The sequence below is a fragment of the Saccoglossus kowalevskii genome, chromosome 4, assembly GCF_978046115.1.
Source record: "Saccoglossus kowalevskii chromosome 4, keSacKowa6.1, whole genome shotgun sequence".
In the NCBI taxonomy this organism is placed as follows: Eukaryota; Metazoa; Hemichordata; class Enteropneusta; family Harrimaniidae; genus Saccoglossus; species Saccoglossus kowalevskii.
In genome coordinates this window covers 54,143-71,800 of record NC_140644.1, presented here as the reverse complement: position 1 = coordinate 71,800, position 17,658 = coordinate 54,143, and the positions used below count along the sequence as shown (strand labels likewise).

General features: G+C 34.7%; 1 protein-coding gene across 3 annotated transcripts in view; it reads left to right on the top strand.

The window, feature by feature from the left end:
• The window catches only part of LOC102807982 (exocyst complex component 1-like), a 106,013-nt gene that overhangs the window by 52,873 nt on the left and 35,482 nt on the right, over positions 1-17,658 (top strand). For all 3 annotated transcript variants that reach the window (XM_085497608.1, XM_085497606.1, XM_085497607.1), the window contains one exon: positions 14,713-14,949. In XM_085497608.1, the coding sequence (XP_085353734.1) occupies positions 14,713-14,949 (237 nt within the window). The remainder of the gene's footprint in view (positions 1-14,712; positions 14,950-17,658) is intronic.

Sequence of the window (17,658 nt, the reverse complement as noted above, 5' to 3'; positions counted from 1 at the left end):
CCTGAATTATTTATTCAGAAATTATTTAGTGATAGCTCAAAAATTTAATCAATCCACATCAAATTCTGCAAACAACTATTTGGTGTTCACAAAAGGGCAAGTAATATTGCTGTTAGAGCAGAGCTTGGTAGTTATCCCCTAATTACTGAAATTTGTACCCAAATGTACAAGTTTTAAAAAATAAAGAATGCAGTAATATAGTGCACTGTGCTTATCAGTCAGAGTGTACAATCAATAGTAATTCATGGGCAAACTTTGTTAGCAAACTACTTGAAATAACTTGATTAAATGAAACGGATCATAATGCTAACATTTTAGAAACAATCCTAAAAGAATTTACTATGAAAAAATGTGGTTGCCAACTCTATCCAAAATGGAACATAATAAACTACGTATTTACAATAAATACAAATCATAATATGAATTTGAACCATATCTGAATAAAATTAATAATTTAAATCACAGAGTAAGTGTAACCAAATTTAGAATTTCAGCACATAAATTACCAATTGAAAAATTAAGATACCAAAAAATACCTTCAGAGCAAAGATTTTGCACACTGTGTTCTGATCAGTCTGTTGGTGATGCATGCTCTTTTTGACTGCAAACTGGATGAAATTGTAAAGACATGTAGCTACTTTTGGAATACTTTATCATATTATACATGTTTGTACAATGATAATATTTTAAAAAGAAGATATGTTTGTGCATATTATGGGAATAAAAGACAGTTTCATTGCCAATAGTCAAGGAAAGTTTATCAACATAATTTAACAATGTAATACCTAATAGTTGTTAGTGTTTTCTGTTTTAACATTTTCTTTCTTTTCTTTTTTATATCTGTCTTTCTTGTTATTGTGTTTTTTTTGTGTATGATTATTGACCATGGTTAATGTATTTCCAATTCATTAATTTGAGTCAAATAAAATATACTATACTATATTATACTACATGGTTTAAACCAAAATATAATCAAATCTGTGCATTAGCTCAGAACATCTATGCATCAAGTTTCATCAAAAACCAACATGTGGTTCTTGAGACATCAGTGGAACAAACAGACATACACAAATAAAGACACACTTACTGCTAAGACTCTATTGTATGCTTCGCACACAAGGAGTAAAAAAAAAGAACATTCATGGCACTGGCAAAAGAAACAAATTAACATTATAATAAATACAAAACAAATGAGTGTTTCTCACACAAAAAATAAATGAATGATAACTAATAAATGAGACTTTCAATTTGTTTTGCTGACATTTTGTTTATAATTGCCATCACTGCAATGTTTATTTGTTTATTTATACTTGATTGATACAAATAAATTTGTGGTAGAGGTGAATCACTGTGAGATACCTATCTTATCATCATAGATTTCCCACGATACAACAATTACCCACTTTGAAATTGACAGTTATAAAGTCAAAAAAGATAAATGAAAAGTCCTTCTTTTTAACCTTTAGTGATTTAAGATAGAGTGGCCAGCTAGTCAAGGGGGACTAACAATACCCTATTGTATAGGAAGGCTGACAGTCAAGTGGGACAATATGCCCCATTGTACTCTGTTTCTTCAAGGTAGATATCACAAAATAGGGATTAAATTTGAAGTGTTTTCAATCAATACATTGTACCATGTTAATCTTTTAATGATAGCAGTATTAGTATTTATCTGTTTATCGTAAGACCCATTACCATTTATTGACTGTGTCTGCCTTTAATGGGATGAAGTCAGAGAAACAGTGTTTATTATTTAACAATACTGTACATGTATATGTAAATAGTTATATATTATTTTAAGAGTTAACTGTTGGTATCTGATTCACACACACTGATTCCATACATAGTGTTATGAATAGTAAACAGATGTTGTATAGAATACTCGTTTCGCTGAGTAAACATCCACACAGATAATTCCATAACACTGAATAGTAAAAGTTTTATTTTATTTCAACTTAGTTACTCTGATTACTACCTTATACTAAAATATATTTGGATATGTAAAGTACTAACAAATTCTCACTTATGTCCCGGTTAGACTTAAAATACACCACGAATATTCACTTTTGAGAATATAATTTTCTGTATGTGTTGGTTCTTGGATATCTAAGCTTTGTCGTCCTGTAATTCAAACTTCCCAGTTTGTGTAAAAAGGGAGAGTTTCACGATTTTGACATCAAAAATGCCTTTGCTTCATTATTTGCTGAGGGGCGGCCGCTTAGGTATGTGCTCTGTAACTTACAGCACATGAACCTAAAAACGTTAGGTAATCAAACAAGTCGCATACCATAAATTGCATTTTACTGTCCCTCAAGTTTGTTCCAAAGACTACAGCCGCACCAGAGATAACCAGAACATTGATTCGTTTCAAAAACGTTCGTCGTTAAATTCACGTTTAAAAACGTTTTTTGACCTTTGTGAATTGATGATAACAAACAATCATCGTAGATTGGCCCCGACTTTCTGTCGATCGGAAATGCAAGAGAGATAAGACGGTTACTTTTGTTTCAGGTTCGTTGTTGTTTTGGGTGAATATAGAACATGTTCAAACCCAAAATTGTAGCAATAATGTTCACGTCACTGTACGTTAAAACACACTCTCGAACTTGACAACATGCACTTACGGACCACTAAGATTGATGATTTGATTGCTGACCGGGATAGTTGCATTTAGTGTTCATTTCTATGCAGTATAAACTTTGAAATCATATTGATGCTGTGGGCAGCAAAGGCTGACAGATTGTTTTGGTTCTGTGGCCGACTTTCATGGCATTGGCAACTGACATTAGTTGACTTTTTTTTTCACTATTCTGACGTGTTCTTGGCTGTATATAACAGTTAGACACTGACAAGTAAGTAGGTTGGTACTAGTAAACAGCCCGGGACATATAGTCAATATAGGAGTCTGAATCAGTTAGATAAAAGCGTCATCGCACAGTATTCCATTAATGAACGGAGTTCACAAAACAATCTTATGCCTACAAATCATCCCATAATTATTGACAAGTTGTTACTAGCATATACTAAAACAAGCCGGTAAGTTGGTTGGCGATCGGCTCCGCTAAAAAAAACAAGCAACATGTTTTCGGCTGTTGCCACGGTAGGCACCGGGCACCGTATACAATTGGAAAAGCAAGAAGAAATACAACCGGGAAATACAAGCAATTAATAATCAACTGCATGAATTAAACCAGAAATACGCTTCTTTACTCGACAAATCAGGCGAGGCCACTGATGTGCAGAAGAATAGTCAACCAGATAATAATCTACAAAGCTTTTCTAGTAATGGAACATCTGATCTCACTAGTGATAAAACTGTTTGCATGACGCCACATGACGACAAAGATTCTACCAACGAGACGCATTCAACACAACCAGCACCCACTATCCCTACATCGGTGCCCGCCGACACCAGAGTTCAATACAAACGCACTACTAACGAGACGCTTTCAGAACAACCAGCACCCGATATCCCTTCATCAGTACACGTTGACACCGGAGAACGTGTTTTACGCAAATATAACACAGAAACAAACAAACTCTTGGTTGCGGATTCAATCACACATCGCATTTCAATCACACATCGCATTTCCGCCAGTCGAATGTTTCCCCGTACCAAAGTAGAGCACCTAAAAATTCCTACATTAGAAGAAGCTTGCTTTCAAATGAAAGGAATTCGTTCAACTACAGTTGATGTTGTAGTATTCCATCTTGTAACAAATGATTTGAAGAATGGCTTTTCACCGAATTACTGCTACAATGAAGTATGTGATTTGATCGATACCACGAAGACGAACATGCCAAACGCTCAAGTTGTTTTTTCTGAAATTCTATATCGCCATAATAATACTGAGCTAAATGATAAAATAGCAAAGTTTAATTGTTTATTGCGTAATATAGAAACAGAGAAGCAGAATGTTATAGTTGTAAATCATGACGGTCTTTCCTCATCATGTGATTGTTACAACAATGATGGCTTACTTATAAACAACAGTGGTGTCGCAAGGCTCATCAAGGATATCAAGCAGGATTTACGTAAGAGAAATAATTTGCAAAACCGCAACTTTAATCAATCTTACACCGGTACCTACAATGAGTATAACAAGAATAAACACCACAGAAAGCGGAGTTTTCAAGTATTCTTCGATAACGAACGACGCGTCACGAAAGATCATTGTAGAGAACGCCCTCAGTCTTCTGGTTCAAGAAAGTACTCAAGAAATGACTTCAAGACTAAAAGAACCTTTGCAGAGGAAGAAATGCCAGATATGTTCAATAAATTTATGAATTTCATGAACCTTATTAACTCATTTTGAAGTACAGTGCATTCGACATCTTTCCATGGATTAAGGTCAGGTATTCTCTAGTCTGTCCTTTTTAATGTCAGACCACTTATAATTGATTTGTGGCCTACATATTATACAATTCAAAATCTTAAACATGCATTATAATTATTACCATTCCACTCACAGCTAATGATAAATAATTCAAAAAAAAAGATTGTGAGTTAAATAAACCTATAAGCTTATTGTATGGATAGTCATATTAATGACTTCTTTAATTGCTTACCAAAGTTACCAATACAGTTTGTTACCATATTTGTTTATCGTAGTACATTTAGTTTTACTCTTTTTTAGCTCCGCTGTCGACTTTGTCGAGCGGAGCTTATCATATGAGTGATTGTCCGTCGTCGTCCGTGTCAATATTTTACTTTTTCGACTTCTTCTTGAAAACTACAAGCCTGAATGCTTTGATACTTGGTGTATATGTACCTTGGGTAGACCTCTCTCAGATTTGTTCATTTCATGATGATATCTTCAATTCTCTAATTTTGGTGAATATTTTTGTCATTTTTAGTAAAAAGTGATATTTTCAACTTCTTGTTAAAAACCGCAAGTCCAATTGCTTTGATATTATATATAGGTACTACATGTGGACCTCTCTGAGATTTGTTCATTTTGTAATGATATCTTTAATTCTATAATTTTGGTGAATATTTTTGTCATTTTTGGTAAAAAGTGATATTTTCGACTTCTTGTTGAAAACCGCATGTCCAATTGCTTTGATATTACATATAAAGGTACTACATGTGGACCTCTCTCAGATTTGTTTATTTTGTAATGATATCTTTAATTCTCTAATTTTGGTGAATATTTTTGTAATTTTTGGTAAAAAGTGATATTTTCGACTTCTTGTTGAAAACCGCAAGTCCAATTGCTTTGATATATTATACATATAGGTACTACATGTGGACCTCTCTCAGATTTGTTCATTTTCTAATGATATCTTCTGTTCTTTAATTGCCATGTGCATTGCTAACAGCGGAGCTATCTCAGCCGACAGGCTGCTTGTTTTTTTACTATTTCTATTTCCATTGTATTTTGTTTTTTCCTGTTTAATTAATATTCTGCTGTCGGTCATGGTTGCAAAAAAGAGAAACTCTGCCAATGGCATGCAAATATCTTCTTTCAAGCCTGGCAGTTGGAATATTAATGGGCTTTACAACAAGCTATCCAATAATGAATTTTATAACCTTACATCATCCTTAGACCTTATTTGTCTACAGGAAATGTGGCTGAATAGCAGTATTAGTAGTAAGAATTTACTTAGTACATGTAGTTTAGATGCTTTTGAATTAATTAGAAAAGATAGAAATTTAACTAGTAAAAATGGCTCAAAAGTTCATAGAGGAGGTGTTGCGGTCTTGTACAAAAGCAAATACAAACAGTATGTTACTGAAGTAAATAGCAGTAATAATGAAGTTATTTGGTGTAAATTGACAAAAACTATTGAACAAAAACAATGACTTGTATATAGCCTGAAAATTCCCCCATTTATAAAAAGATTGATAATGATATTTTTCAGCTGCTGGAAAAGGACATCACTAATTTTTTGTCCAAAGGTGATGTAATTTTAATGGGAGATTTTAATTCCAATATTGGCAAAACTGATGATCTAATCAATGACAATAATAATAAACATTTACCAATGCCAAACGACTACATTAATGATCATTTTAAAACAAGGAAAAATATGGATATAAACTCTAAATCTAGTGTAAATAAATTTGGCAGAAAATTAATCAATAATTGCGTTCATGCACAGCTCCTTAGCACGGGCTAAGAGGTCAAATTCCTTAGCCCGTGCTAAGAAAACGTGCGTGAACGCTTAGCACGGGCTAAGGAATGCTAAGTACGGGTTAAATCTGATCCGAATTTAAGACGCGGTCTAGACCCTTAGCACGAGCTAACGAAGTATGCGCGAACGCTTAGCCCAGGGCTAAGCGGCCTCTGCGGCGACCTTTGGGTGTGAAAATTGTCCCATGTTCGTATAACGACTCTATTCCACCAGTCATTACTCCGCGCTCACTTCCACACAGATCGGGTCGCTGTGTTAGAGCGTACAGCAGCTCCAATTGTAGACAAGATAAATTTGGTTCGATGTCTACGACATGCATTAATAAAACTCTATATTCTGTTACGCCCGTTGTATACTGTTTCTGTGCATCCAAATAAGTTGGGTCCGTCTTCTCTCGCGTTCCTGTGCACGTCACTTCAAAATTAGAACGAAACATGCCAGCAGCAGAAATAGAACCTCGCGTGTGTCATCCATTTTTTGTTCGTAAATAGCGGCTTACCAAAAGTCACCGACTAATGGCACCCCTTAGCCCGTGCTAACGACTGGCCCTCCCTGTGCATGGACGCAATTGGGTCTAGCCGAAATGCAAATATGCTAGATAAGCCTAAATCAGCTTAAATCTTAGCCCGTACTTCGTGTAACGTGAACACAACTGATATGTGCATGGAGTGTAATTTAATCATACTCAATGGTCGCACAATTGTAAACTCTGTTGGCAAATATACATGTTACACACCGAATGGTTGCAGCGCTATTGACTTTGGGATTATTTCAAAACATTTTTATAACTCTGTACAATACTTCAAAGTTCACGAGCTATCTAATATTTCGGATCACTGCCCTATCTCTTTGTCTTTAGCCATAAACCGAATCATCTATAATGCCCTGAAAAAAAATAATAACAAAAATAAATTGGATCCATTACCTGCAAAATATATCTGGGATGTGGATACAAAAATAAATTCTTGACCTCTCTGCATTACAGTGAAAAAAATGAAATTACGGAATTTCTCCTAAAACAACATAACAATGAAACAGCTACTTCAGATTTTGAAAAAATAATATTATCTCTTACAGACCAAAATGTTAAAAAAATCACTCCAAAGGGTTTTAAAAAGAAAAACAAAACAATACTAAAAAAGAAAAAAATGGTTTGATAATGATTGCTGGTTGCTTCGCGTAGAATTAAAAAATATTTCAAAATTACTACAGAAACACACACTAGACCCGATTATTCGTGGTAGATACTTCAAAACAAAAAAGCAATTCAAAAATGTAATCAGGAAAAAGAAACATGCCCTAAAACAGTTAAAACTGAATGAGCTTGAAAAGTCAAAAAGTGATACATGTACATCTAAATTTTGGAAAATACTGAATGATTTAAACAATGACAGTATAACACATTCAGATAATGAACCTATTTCACCTGAGGACTGGTTAATTTACTTTAAAAAAGTGTTAAATAAAAACAACACTGTTCACTCTAATATGAAAACACATCTAGAAACTTTAGAGAAAAATGTGGACGCAGTCAATACAGAATCTTTAAATGGTCCTACTTCAAAAAAATGAAATTAAAAAAGCAATTAGCCAATTAAAAAATAATAAGTCATCAGCAGAAGACAAAATCAGTAATGAGGTTTTTAAATGTGGTGGTTATTACCTGTCAGATGCACTACAGAAACTTTTTAACATAGTGTTCATGTCTGGCAAATTCCCTGATTCTTGGAATACTAGTCTTATCGTACCCTTGCACAAATCTGGGTCAAAATTGAACCCTTCTAATTACAGGGGAATAGCAATTTCAAGTTGTTTAGGTAAATTATTTAATAGTATTTTAAACACAATACTAGTTTCATATCTAGAAAAAAATAATATCCTCTCGAATAAACAATTTGGATTCAGGAAAGACTGTCGGACAACAGACAATCTGTTTATCCTGAAAACTATTATTAATAAATACCTCCATCAGGACAAGGAGATCATCCATCAAGCAAATGATAAAAATAAATCGAAAACATCAAATAAAATTTATGCCTGCTTTGTAGACCTCAAAAAAGCCTTTGATAGTGTTTGGCATGAAGGTCTTTTTTATAAATTGTTGAAAAATGGTGTAAACGGTAATATGTATAAAATTATAAAAGATATGTATGGTGATGTGAAATATAAGGTAAAAACAAGAAATGGTTTAACAGAATCATTTTGTTCAAATATCGGAGTAAAACAAGGATGCAACCTTAGCCTAAGTCTGTTTAATTTATTTATTAATGACCTGCCTGATATTTTCATAATGATCATTGTGACCCTACACTGCTACACAACACACCCATTAATTGCCTTCTCTATGCAGATGATATTGTGATTCTTTCAAAATCCAAAAAGGGATTACAAAACTGTTTGGATAAATTATCAGCCTACACATCAAAATGGCAGTTGTCCGTCAACACAGATAAAACAAAAATCAGACTCCTTAACAAGGAAATATTCTTTTATGAAGGAAAAGAAATCAATATAGTTAAAGATTTCAATTATCTTGGCTTAACTATGAGCCCAAATGGTAAATTTAAAGATGCCATGAAAACCTGAAAAGAAAAGGAATAAAAGCCTTATTCTCATTAAAGACCAAAATTGGATCTGGTAATCTGGACGTGTCCATACTACTGTCACTATTTGATAAACTTATCAGACCAGTTATTGTGTATGGGAGTGACATTTGGGGAGAAGAAAGTTCTACAAAATCAATTGTAGAGGATGTTCAGCTTACGTACTATCGGTACATTCTTGGTATCTCAAAAAATACACCAATCATGGCAATATATAGTGAATTGGGAAAATTACCTCTTGACTTTTTTATTAAGAAACAAATGATAAAATATGTCAATCGTATTGCAAATTCCACAAATACTCTACTTCAAGAAGCATACTATGTCAATAAAATTATTAAAAGTAAATGGTTTAAAAGACTTGATTTGATATTAAAAAATATAAACCATTCTTATCTTTTAAATGAAACAAATATTATCTCATTTTCAAAACTAAAAACAATTGATGAGAAATTAAAAGAAGAGTTTACAACTGAGTGGAAAAATGAAATAAATAATGACAATAGGAAAAAATCAAATTCTAAAAATAAACTAAGAACCTACAAACTTTTTAAAACCAAAATTGAACAAGAAAACTACTTAACAATTATGAAAAACAATGAACTTCGCAAATCCTTAACAAAATTTAGACTTGGCAACCACTGTCTGAAAATAGAAACAGGCCGGCATACAATCTGCAATATGTGCGACAATGACCATGTTGAAGATGAACAACATTTTGTCATAAATTGTCCTCATTACAATGAAATAAGATCAAAACTTTACATTGTAGCTAATAAATGTATACCAAATTTTGACAAATTTAGTAATGAAAATAAATTCATATCATTACTAAGTAATGAGAAAATGTCAATTCCTTTAGCGCAATATTTAAAAAACTGTTTTAATACAAGACAGCAGCACCTACATAAACTAAGCCAGTAACACATTCCTTGTATACAAATTTATCTTTCTTTTTTTTTAATGCTTTTTTGTTCCCTTACTTTTTATGTAGTTATTTTTCTTTTACTAATATTTGATTTGTAACCCTTTTCATCCCCTCCGGGTGATGTTGTGTGTTAATAAATAAATAAATAAATAAAAATACAAAGTTCGCCAAAAAAACACTCAGTCTTTAGAAGTCACTTTATTAGTCCCCGTTCGGACGAAGTCCGAAAATGGGGACTTATAATTCGGTCTCCGTCCGTCCGTCCGTCCGTCCGTGTGTCCGTGCGTTCGTGCGTCCGTCCGGAGTCATATCTCAGAGTCCCTTGGACCGATTCCGTTCATTCTTTGCATGTGCCTAGTACTTTATGTGGGACATATGCACATGCAGTGGTTTAGCGATTCGATTCAAAATGGCCGACTGGCAGCCATCTTGTTTTTTGAAAATGTTGTATTTTGGACATGCTTTGTCAGTTTTCATTCAAACTTGGTACATAGATTATACATGTTAGGATACATGTCCATGATGGATCAAAGATGGTCGACTGGCAGGCATTTTGTTTTTGTTTTTTTATGCGGTATCTTGGACGTGCTCTGTCAGTTTTCATTCAAATTTGGCACATACATGTACTTTATACATGTTAGGATGCAAATCCATGACAATTTGTTTCAAAATCTGGTCAAGGATGGCCGATTGACTTTTTGGCCTTACTACTATATTTCCACAATTTATGTACCATTTTCATTCGTATTTGGCACATACATCATACATATCAGTGTGTTTCATAATCAGATCAAAGATAAGAATAACGGCTGTTTTTATTTTGGCCATATTACTATGACACGAAGCACGTGTTTTGATGTAAATAAACAATCTGTTGTACCTATACGCCACTTGGAACTCAAGTTTCAAGGACACGCTCGCGACAACCCCTCCGCTTTAATATGACGAGCACAAAGAGAACTTAACGGGGACTGTGTCATTTTCAATGACTTGTTTCATTGCGAGGACGTATTCTGCTGTTAAATCAATTATTTCCAACCGTTTTGCAATAGTATTTTCTAGATTGAAGGCAGCATTTACAGTTCATTCCAAGTTCAAAGTTGCGTTGGGATTACGTTGAAACAGTGTAACAATGTCGGTGCCGGTGATCTCTTACCGATGTGCAGGCAACGTAGCCAAAATAAAAAGCATGATCATTTAAACACTGCTATTACAAGGCTGGTAAGAGGTAATAAATTTGGGGCGAAAGTATTTCAATTAGTGGCGGTACGACCTGCCTGTCAAGTATGAACAAAATCAGCCAAGCCAAAAAAATCACAGAAGAGTTAAAAAGCAATTCTTGGTGAACAGTGAACTTTGGGGTCAAATTTCTCGGTAATGAAAAAAGATATCAAAAATTCAAATAGTAACTTTGTGCCCACACTCAAGCTGAGTAGAATGAGCTATGTTAGGGGTGTTTTATCCCAAATTTATAGGAGGAGATACATTTGGTGCAAAGCTATTCAAAAATAAGTTTTTTATCTCCGCTGTTGACCCAGCCAAAAAAATCACAGAAGAGTTAAAAAGCCATTCCTGGTGAACAGTTACCCCAACTTTGGGGGGTCAAATTTCTCGGTAATGAAAAAAAATTCAAATAGTAACTTTGTGCCCACACTCAAGCTGAGTAGAATGAGCTATGTCTGAGGTGTTTTATCCCAAATTTGTAGGAGATACATTTTGTTACGTAGTACAATTTATCTATATTGGAAAACTGTTATGGGGATTATTAATTTCAATAAACAATATTTAACTATCCTTTGCAACACCAATAAAATCACAATGATAATGTTAATTGGTCTTTAAAACTAGAGGCATTATCAAAGCAGTATTTTGGAACTCCTTCCAGGATGATATTCTCAGAATAGCACCAGTTGTTGAAGAAACACAAAACTTAATTTCTCAACAAGGATGAAAGGACCAGTTACTGGGACAAAGCCCTTCTGCCCGCAAAACCCACCAGATACGAAACCCACTTACCGCGAAAGTCACTCACTGCGAAGCTACTAGTGTTTCAATAATATATGTATTGACAATTAATTGTAAAAATATCAATGACACAATGTTTCAAGTATTTATGATCTTACTGTCTATGAATCCTTGATGTGATCAAAATATTTTTATCTCAAATCAAATTATAAAACTTAAAAGACAGTATGACAGAATGACATACTTGTATACTTACTTACTTGTTGTTTAGTGAAACATTGGATAATTATGCCAATTATTGATTAGCTTGATCATTAAAAATTAATGGGCGGTATGGAATGTCCTAAGAGCAGTTGACCCCTTAACCACATCTCCAATTTGGTCCTCGTGTTGATTCCCCCTTATGTGTTACCACGCTTTCATCTCCTAGCAACCATTAATTCTTGTGCCTCTGAGCTCCTGTGACACAACTGTAATATGTATACATAAAACATTTCATAGTACTATGCTATAAAGTTGCTCCTACAAGTTGTGAGAAAATCAAATCACTTCAGAATTGAATACAAGGTATATATTGGAACAATATAAAGATTCTCTATTGATATTTAAATAATGTCCAAATGTTTATGAGATATAGGACATGAATGCAATCCATCTACAGGTAACATTTGCTAGAATGTTAGTCTAGCTAATTTAGCTACCAAATTTTTCAATTTTAGTCAATTCAAGATGTAGTTAATTATATTCAGCAAAACATCATATAATAATATGAGGTTATTACAAGGATACTGCAAGGTATGCACAAAGACAGTACAGTGGGAGTATCGACTGTTTTGCAGCGTTGATGTGACTGCGTACTGTCTGAGTGCATACTTTGTAGTATCCTTGCAGTAACTCCCCCCCCCCCCCCCCCAGGAATACATCATGAAACTGCCGAAATCCAAAACATTTAGAATATATTTAGCAAACGTCTTAGTGTGGTGTCTGGTCAAACCCTGAGGGCAGCCATGTTTTTTTTTATTATTAGAGGACGTTTATGAGCGTAATCATTCTACATTTGGAATTCATGTCTCCTAATATGGTAGAATGAAATACCCAGTGTAATACTGCAAAATTATTACATATGTACTGCAGTTTATTTTGATTCGTCCCTGAAATCAAAATCGGTATTTCCACACACCATGTGCAAATGAGGCCTGAGAGCAAACAAAGTAGTTCCTTTAGGAGTACCTTTTTTTGAAACATAGCAAAAATAAACGATATTTAGAAGTACAATATTTTTCCCTTCTGGTACATGAATACACTTGCCGAGGGAAAAGAAATTTGAACAACAGTAATGGTATACTTTTAGGCAGTCGCTTACTTTGACTAAAACTAATTTGCATATCACCCATGCAATAATGTTTTTGGTATTTTCACGATCGATATGCAAATGAACATGGTATTTCTATCGGCTACCAAACTATTTTTATTTTGTAAACACATTTTATCCGTTCCAATCGTTCATCACCATTTTTGGCATATTAGATGTATTACATGGAATACTATGATTGGGATAACTTAATGTATGTTGACCACCTGGAAACTGAGTTTTATAAACCTTGAAGGGCTCTCGGACGATCCACCCGCAGTAAAATCAGCGATTACTATGGAGCCACAACCATCAACATCAAGATACCAGGAGGTTTCTACGATGACGTTGCAGCATTACTCAGTTCCAAATAAAGATTACCAATGCCAAGGTAATCAAGGCTTATCAATGCACGACCAGCAAGCAACATCACAAACAAAGTTGCAGCGTGCATGCTCAACGAGGGCCGCTTTCGACGAAAGTCATCCCGTCAGTGGAGTATCGCAGTTGCACGGCATGTTTGCCAATGCACGATTCTGTGGTTGAACTTTAACTTAAACTGTGTATCATAGTTCAAGTTCTGGTTCTGTCGTGTCCCCAACTAAAAATCCACGAGTTATTTATATTAGGCGTTTGATTATTTTATTTTCACACAGACAGTGACACTGTGACGCATTCTACACTGACATTCGTTGCTAGGGCGTAACATTATCTTGAAACATATTAATTGGCAATGGGGTTCCCGACCTAAATTCCATCCCGGTTTGTTGCACGTTCTTTCTTTAATATGAAATAATCAAATATGGAACATATGTAATAATAACAAAATCCCACACCCTGGCTTTCGAGATGCAGTGTATTCTGCTGTACTTTCACGTATGGCCGCAGGATACATCGCATCACTCATGGAAATAACTTCCATATGCAACGAAAGCCATGAGGAGGGTGTGGGGTTCTGTCATTACCCCTTAGCTAACTTTATGAGTTGCCAATTCATTTATTCAGCCAATTCATAACATGTCATATAGCTTATTTTAAAGCCTGCTGCTGTAACCATGGACCAGGGTTTATAAGTCCATAGTCAACTGAATCTAAAGTACAAGCATCTGATTCAATTTCTATGGGTAGCTGATTATTCACCAGACAATGGTATTATCATTAGAGTTCATCTGCCAAACTACCGTGTAAATAGTGCCAGTGTGGCCTTAATTATTTTGAAATCTGTGAAGGGTCATCTATATGCAAAATAATCAACTTCCATCATATTTATCCCATTATTGAATGGTCATTCAAGTTTCAATGATAATAACCTTTTCCTGACCCACATTGACAGAGGTATAATTAATTAAACGATAGTGGTTGGCACTCACATTTCATGTAATTAAGCTATGTATTTTTACACATGACCACGTATAATTTGTATGGGACACATGTCTAACACAATGAGGTGAGACGACCATTGTCCTTCAAAATAATTAATACACGAAGCCCGTACATGTTGAACACTGTTGTCTCTGGAGCATATTTCAGTTCAGTGCTCAACATAAAAGTAATAACAGAATGTATTGTTATAATAGACTTTATAGAACCTAGATTTTCTATATGTCTTATTTGGTTCTTTGTTCTCTGTTAACTTTCATATTAAAAGGCAGTGTTTGTGTTTGACGTGGGACCCATGGCAATGTATTTCACATAGCATGCTTTACTTATATCGGTTTCTTTTACAGGTTTATACTACTTCTTTGAGTAAATTATACGACCGAGAAATCCGTGAATTTTTTGAGAGTGCACGCTTAAGATTGCATGGTAAAGATAAGCGATTAGGACATTACAAAGATTCCAAAGAAAAGTTATTGAACAGCGGTTCATCCGGTGAAATCGGTAAAAGTAGTAGTCGATCATCATCTTTAACAGACGTACGAGGATCTGATCCTGATCTCAATGAGAGACAGAAGTTTGATAAGGTAAGATTTTAATTTGTATATTTTAACTTGTAATTTTTATTGAAATAGAGGTTTAACATTGACCAATGACAATGGATTTTGTTAGATATCTACTGGTCTTTAATATCATACTGTAGTGTCAATATTTATTGATGATACCTACACTATACCACAACTGTGTAGCATATATTTATAAATAGATGTGGTGCACTACGGTATATCAACACTGACATTGTCATCACACCATATAACCAATATAACTACGTCGACGATATACTACTCGGTACTTACCCCACAATTTTGGGGTGCGTTTATCTGTTAATCCCCACCATAGGTGTGAAAAAGTTGCGTTGGGTTGGGCACTGAACAAATAATCACTGATAGCATAGTTCAGGGACTTTATTAAGTTACGTAACTTTAGTCCATCCCAGCGTTGTGTGCTCTAAGTTTCCAATGAAATATATTTTGAGATTGTTTCATTATTTTTGCAGGCAATTCAAATATTACAAGGTTTAATCATGAACGAAATACTTGCCAATCTTTTGATTTTACATAATTGGTCGGCACGGAAAAACAGAAGGGAGATATTCTTGTTCTTGCTTACTCATAGTAACGTGTCACAGCATCGGGATATCAGTGAGTGGTTAGAACATAAACAACGTATTACTATACAACTTGGCACACAAGTTTCATTCTGAAAAAACGCTGTTTTTATTTCAATAAAATGTTTGGTATCCGATATTGCTACTAATCGGATATTGTAGTAGTGGTCTGAGATTGCACATAACGGGTATCGCACAAACCTAACGTTTTTCACAAACTTCTGTAACACGCTTTTAGTCACTGACAGGGTTATTTTTCTGTTTGAAAGTTTAATGTACACACAAAATACGAGTCGTAAAATACATGCCTGAATGAGGTATGACATCGTATGAGCTGATCTGGACGTGGTTATAGATTGTTATACCACACAGGAAGCTGTAATGGCAGCTTCAAATATCGCTATGCATCACCATACTGCTACCGCACCCTCTTTTTGGCGGTGACAATCTTGTCACAATCCAGAACACTGATGGCCTGTGTTGTTTCGCAGTGTATAGAGAACTGCGGTCTAATATTATATCACTCATGGTATAAAACTTGGGCCAATAGATCACTAATAAATTTAAATAAATTAGTTGTCCGAATTATTAGTAACATGGTAGAGTTGTATCTATAACCATAGAATCGAGCCCGTCTATGCTAAAACCATCAAAACAGTATTACATCATACCATGTCATTCCCGTAACTTCAGGCAACCCAAGTCCGTGCATGAAGGTTTCACCACTATGGTATATGCGATCCCGTCCACGGATTGGCAGCATTTTGTAACTCAAAGAATGACCGAAATTACAGCGATTTGTACCAATCCTGGATCGTTTTTACCATTTTTATCTTTGTAGACAGCGGCATTTCAGCATTTCTGGCCTATTGGTTAAATCAGCATCCTCTATGAAGGCGCGGCATTGCACGGTTCTATTCTCTGTGATTTATTAGAGAATTAGTGATAATAATACTAACATTTATCAAGCACGAGTGAAAGTGCTGGCATATCTTTAAAAAAAGGTACAATCTAGTATATTTTTCAGAACGTTGCCACAGTTGTAGCATCCATCCTATTTGTCAGCTATCCCGCTCATAGATAATATGGTCCATGACATTTGTGACATTTTCGTAAATTATGTGAGTTGTTTAAAATAGACATATTATGTAAGGAGCCTTGAAGCAAAGCGTTATTAATCAAGATTTAAGAAATTCTGCATTGGAAACATTTACTTGCTAAGCCCATTCTATCGATATGAAAACTATGACATTGAGATGGTATATATTAGGTGACAAAATCAGAATAAAGAAATGGATTCGGGTTGCGTCAATGCATAACAATTTCTTGATTCCAACGAGGCTATGACTGAGGTATGTACGACCTAGAACTAGTGCCGTATGCGAGTACCAAGTTGCGAGTCGCAAGTAGCAAAATATGCCATATGCTAGTGGTAAAAACGGCATATGCGAGTGGTAAAATGTATCGTTTGCTAGTAGCAAAAAAGCCCTATGCGAGGGGTAATACAAAGGCTTGTAACGTTTGCTTATAATATAACAACGTACGTTCAATTGTGTTTTATCACAGTAAAATCAAATATTTAGCATGGTTATGAAATGATGTGTACATGGTTGGTTAAGATTGGCATGATGCTGTATCAAAAAAGTTTGTTCAGTCGTTTGCATAGAATCGATGTTTGCTCTTCACGAAATTGCACAGGAAACATGAAATCACAATACCAAAATATTACAGCAGTGGGTGAATTCTGTTATTTAGGCACTATATTCACACCAAATGGAAAATTTAAATCAAATTTATTAATGTTAAAAAACAAAGCAATGAAAGCTTTATTCTTTATACGACAAACCATATTAAATCACAAAATGGTGTCCCCTTCACTGTGTTTAAAGTTATTTGACCAACTAATCTCACCAATTTTAATGTACGGGGCAGAAATCTGGGCATGTGATTTATTAAAAGATGACAATGATCTTGAACACACCTGTAATCAATTTTATCGTTTCATACTTGGTGTAAGTAAAACTACATCAGTAATCGGTATTAAAGGAGAACTTGGCAGAACGCCAATAAGAATTAAGGCGTCAACATTGGCAACTAAATATTGGTTCAGGCTAAATACCCTACCTGA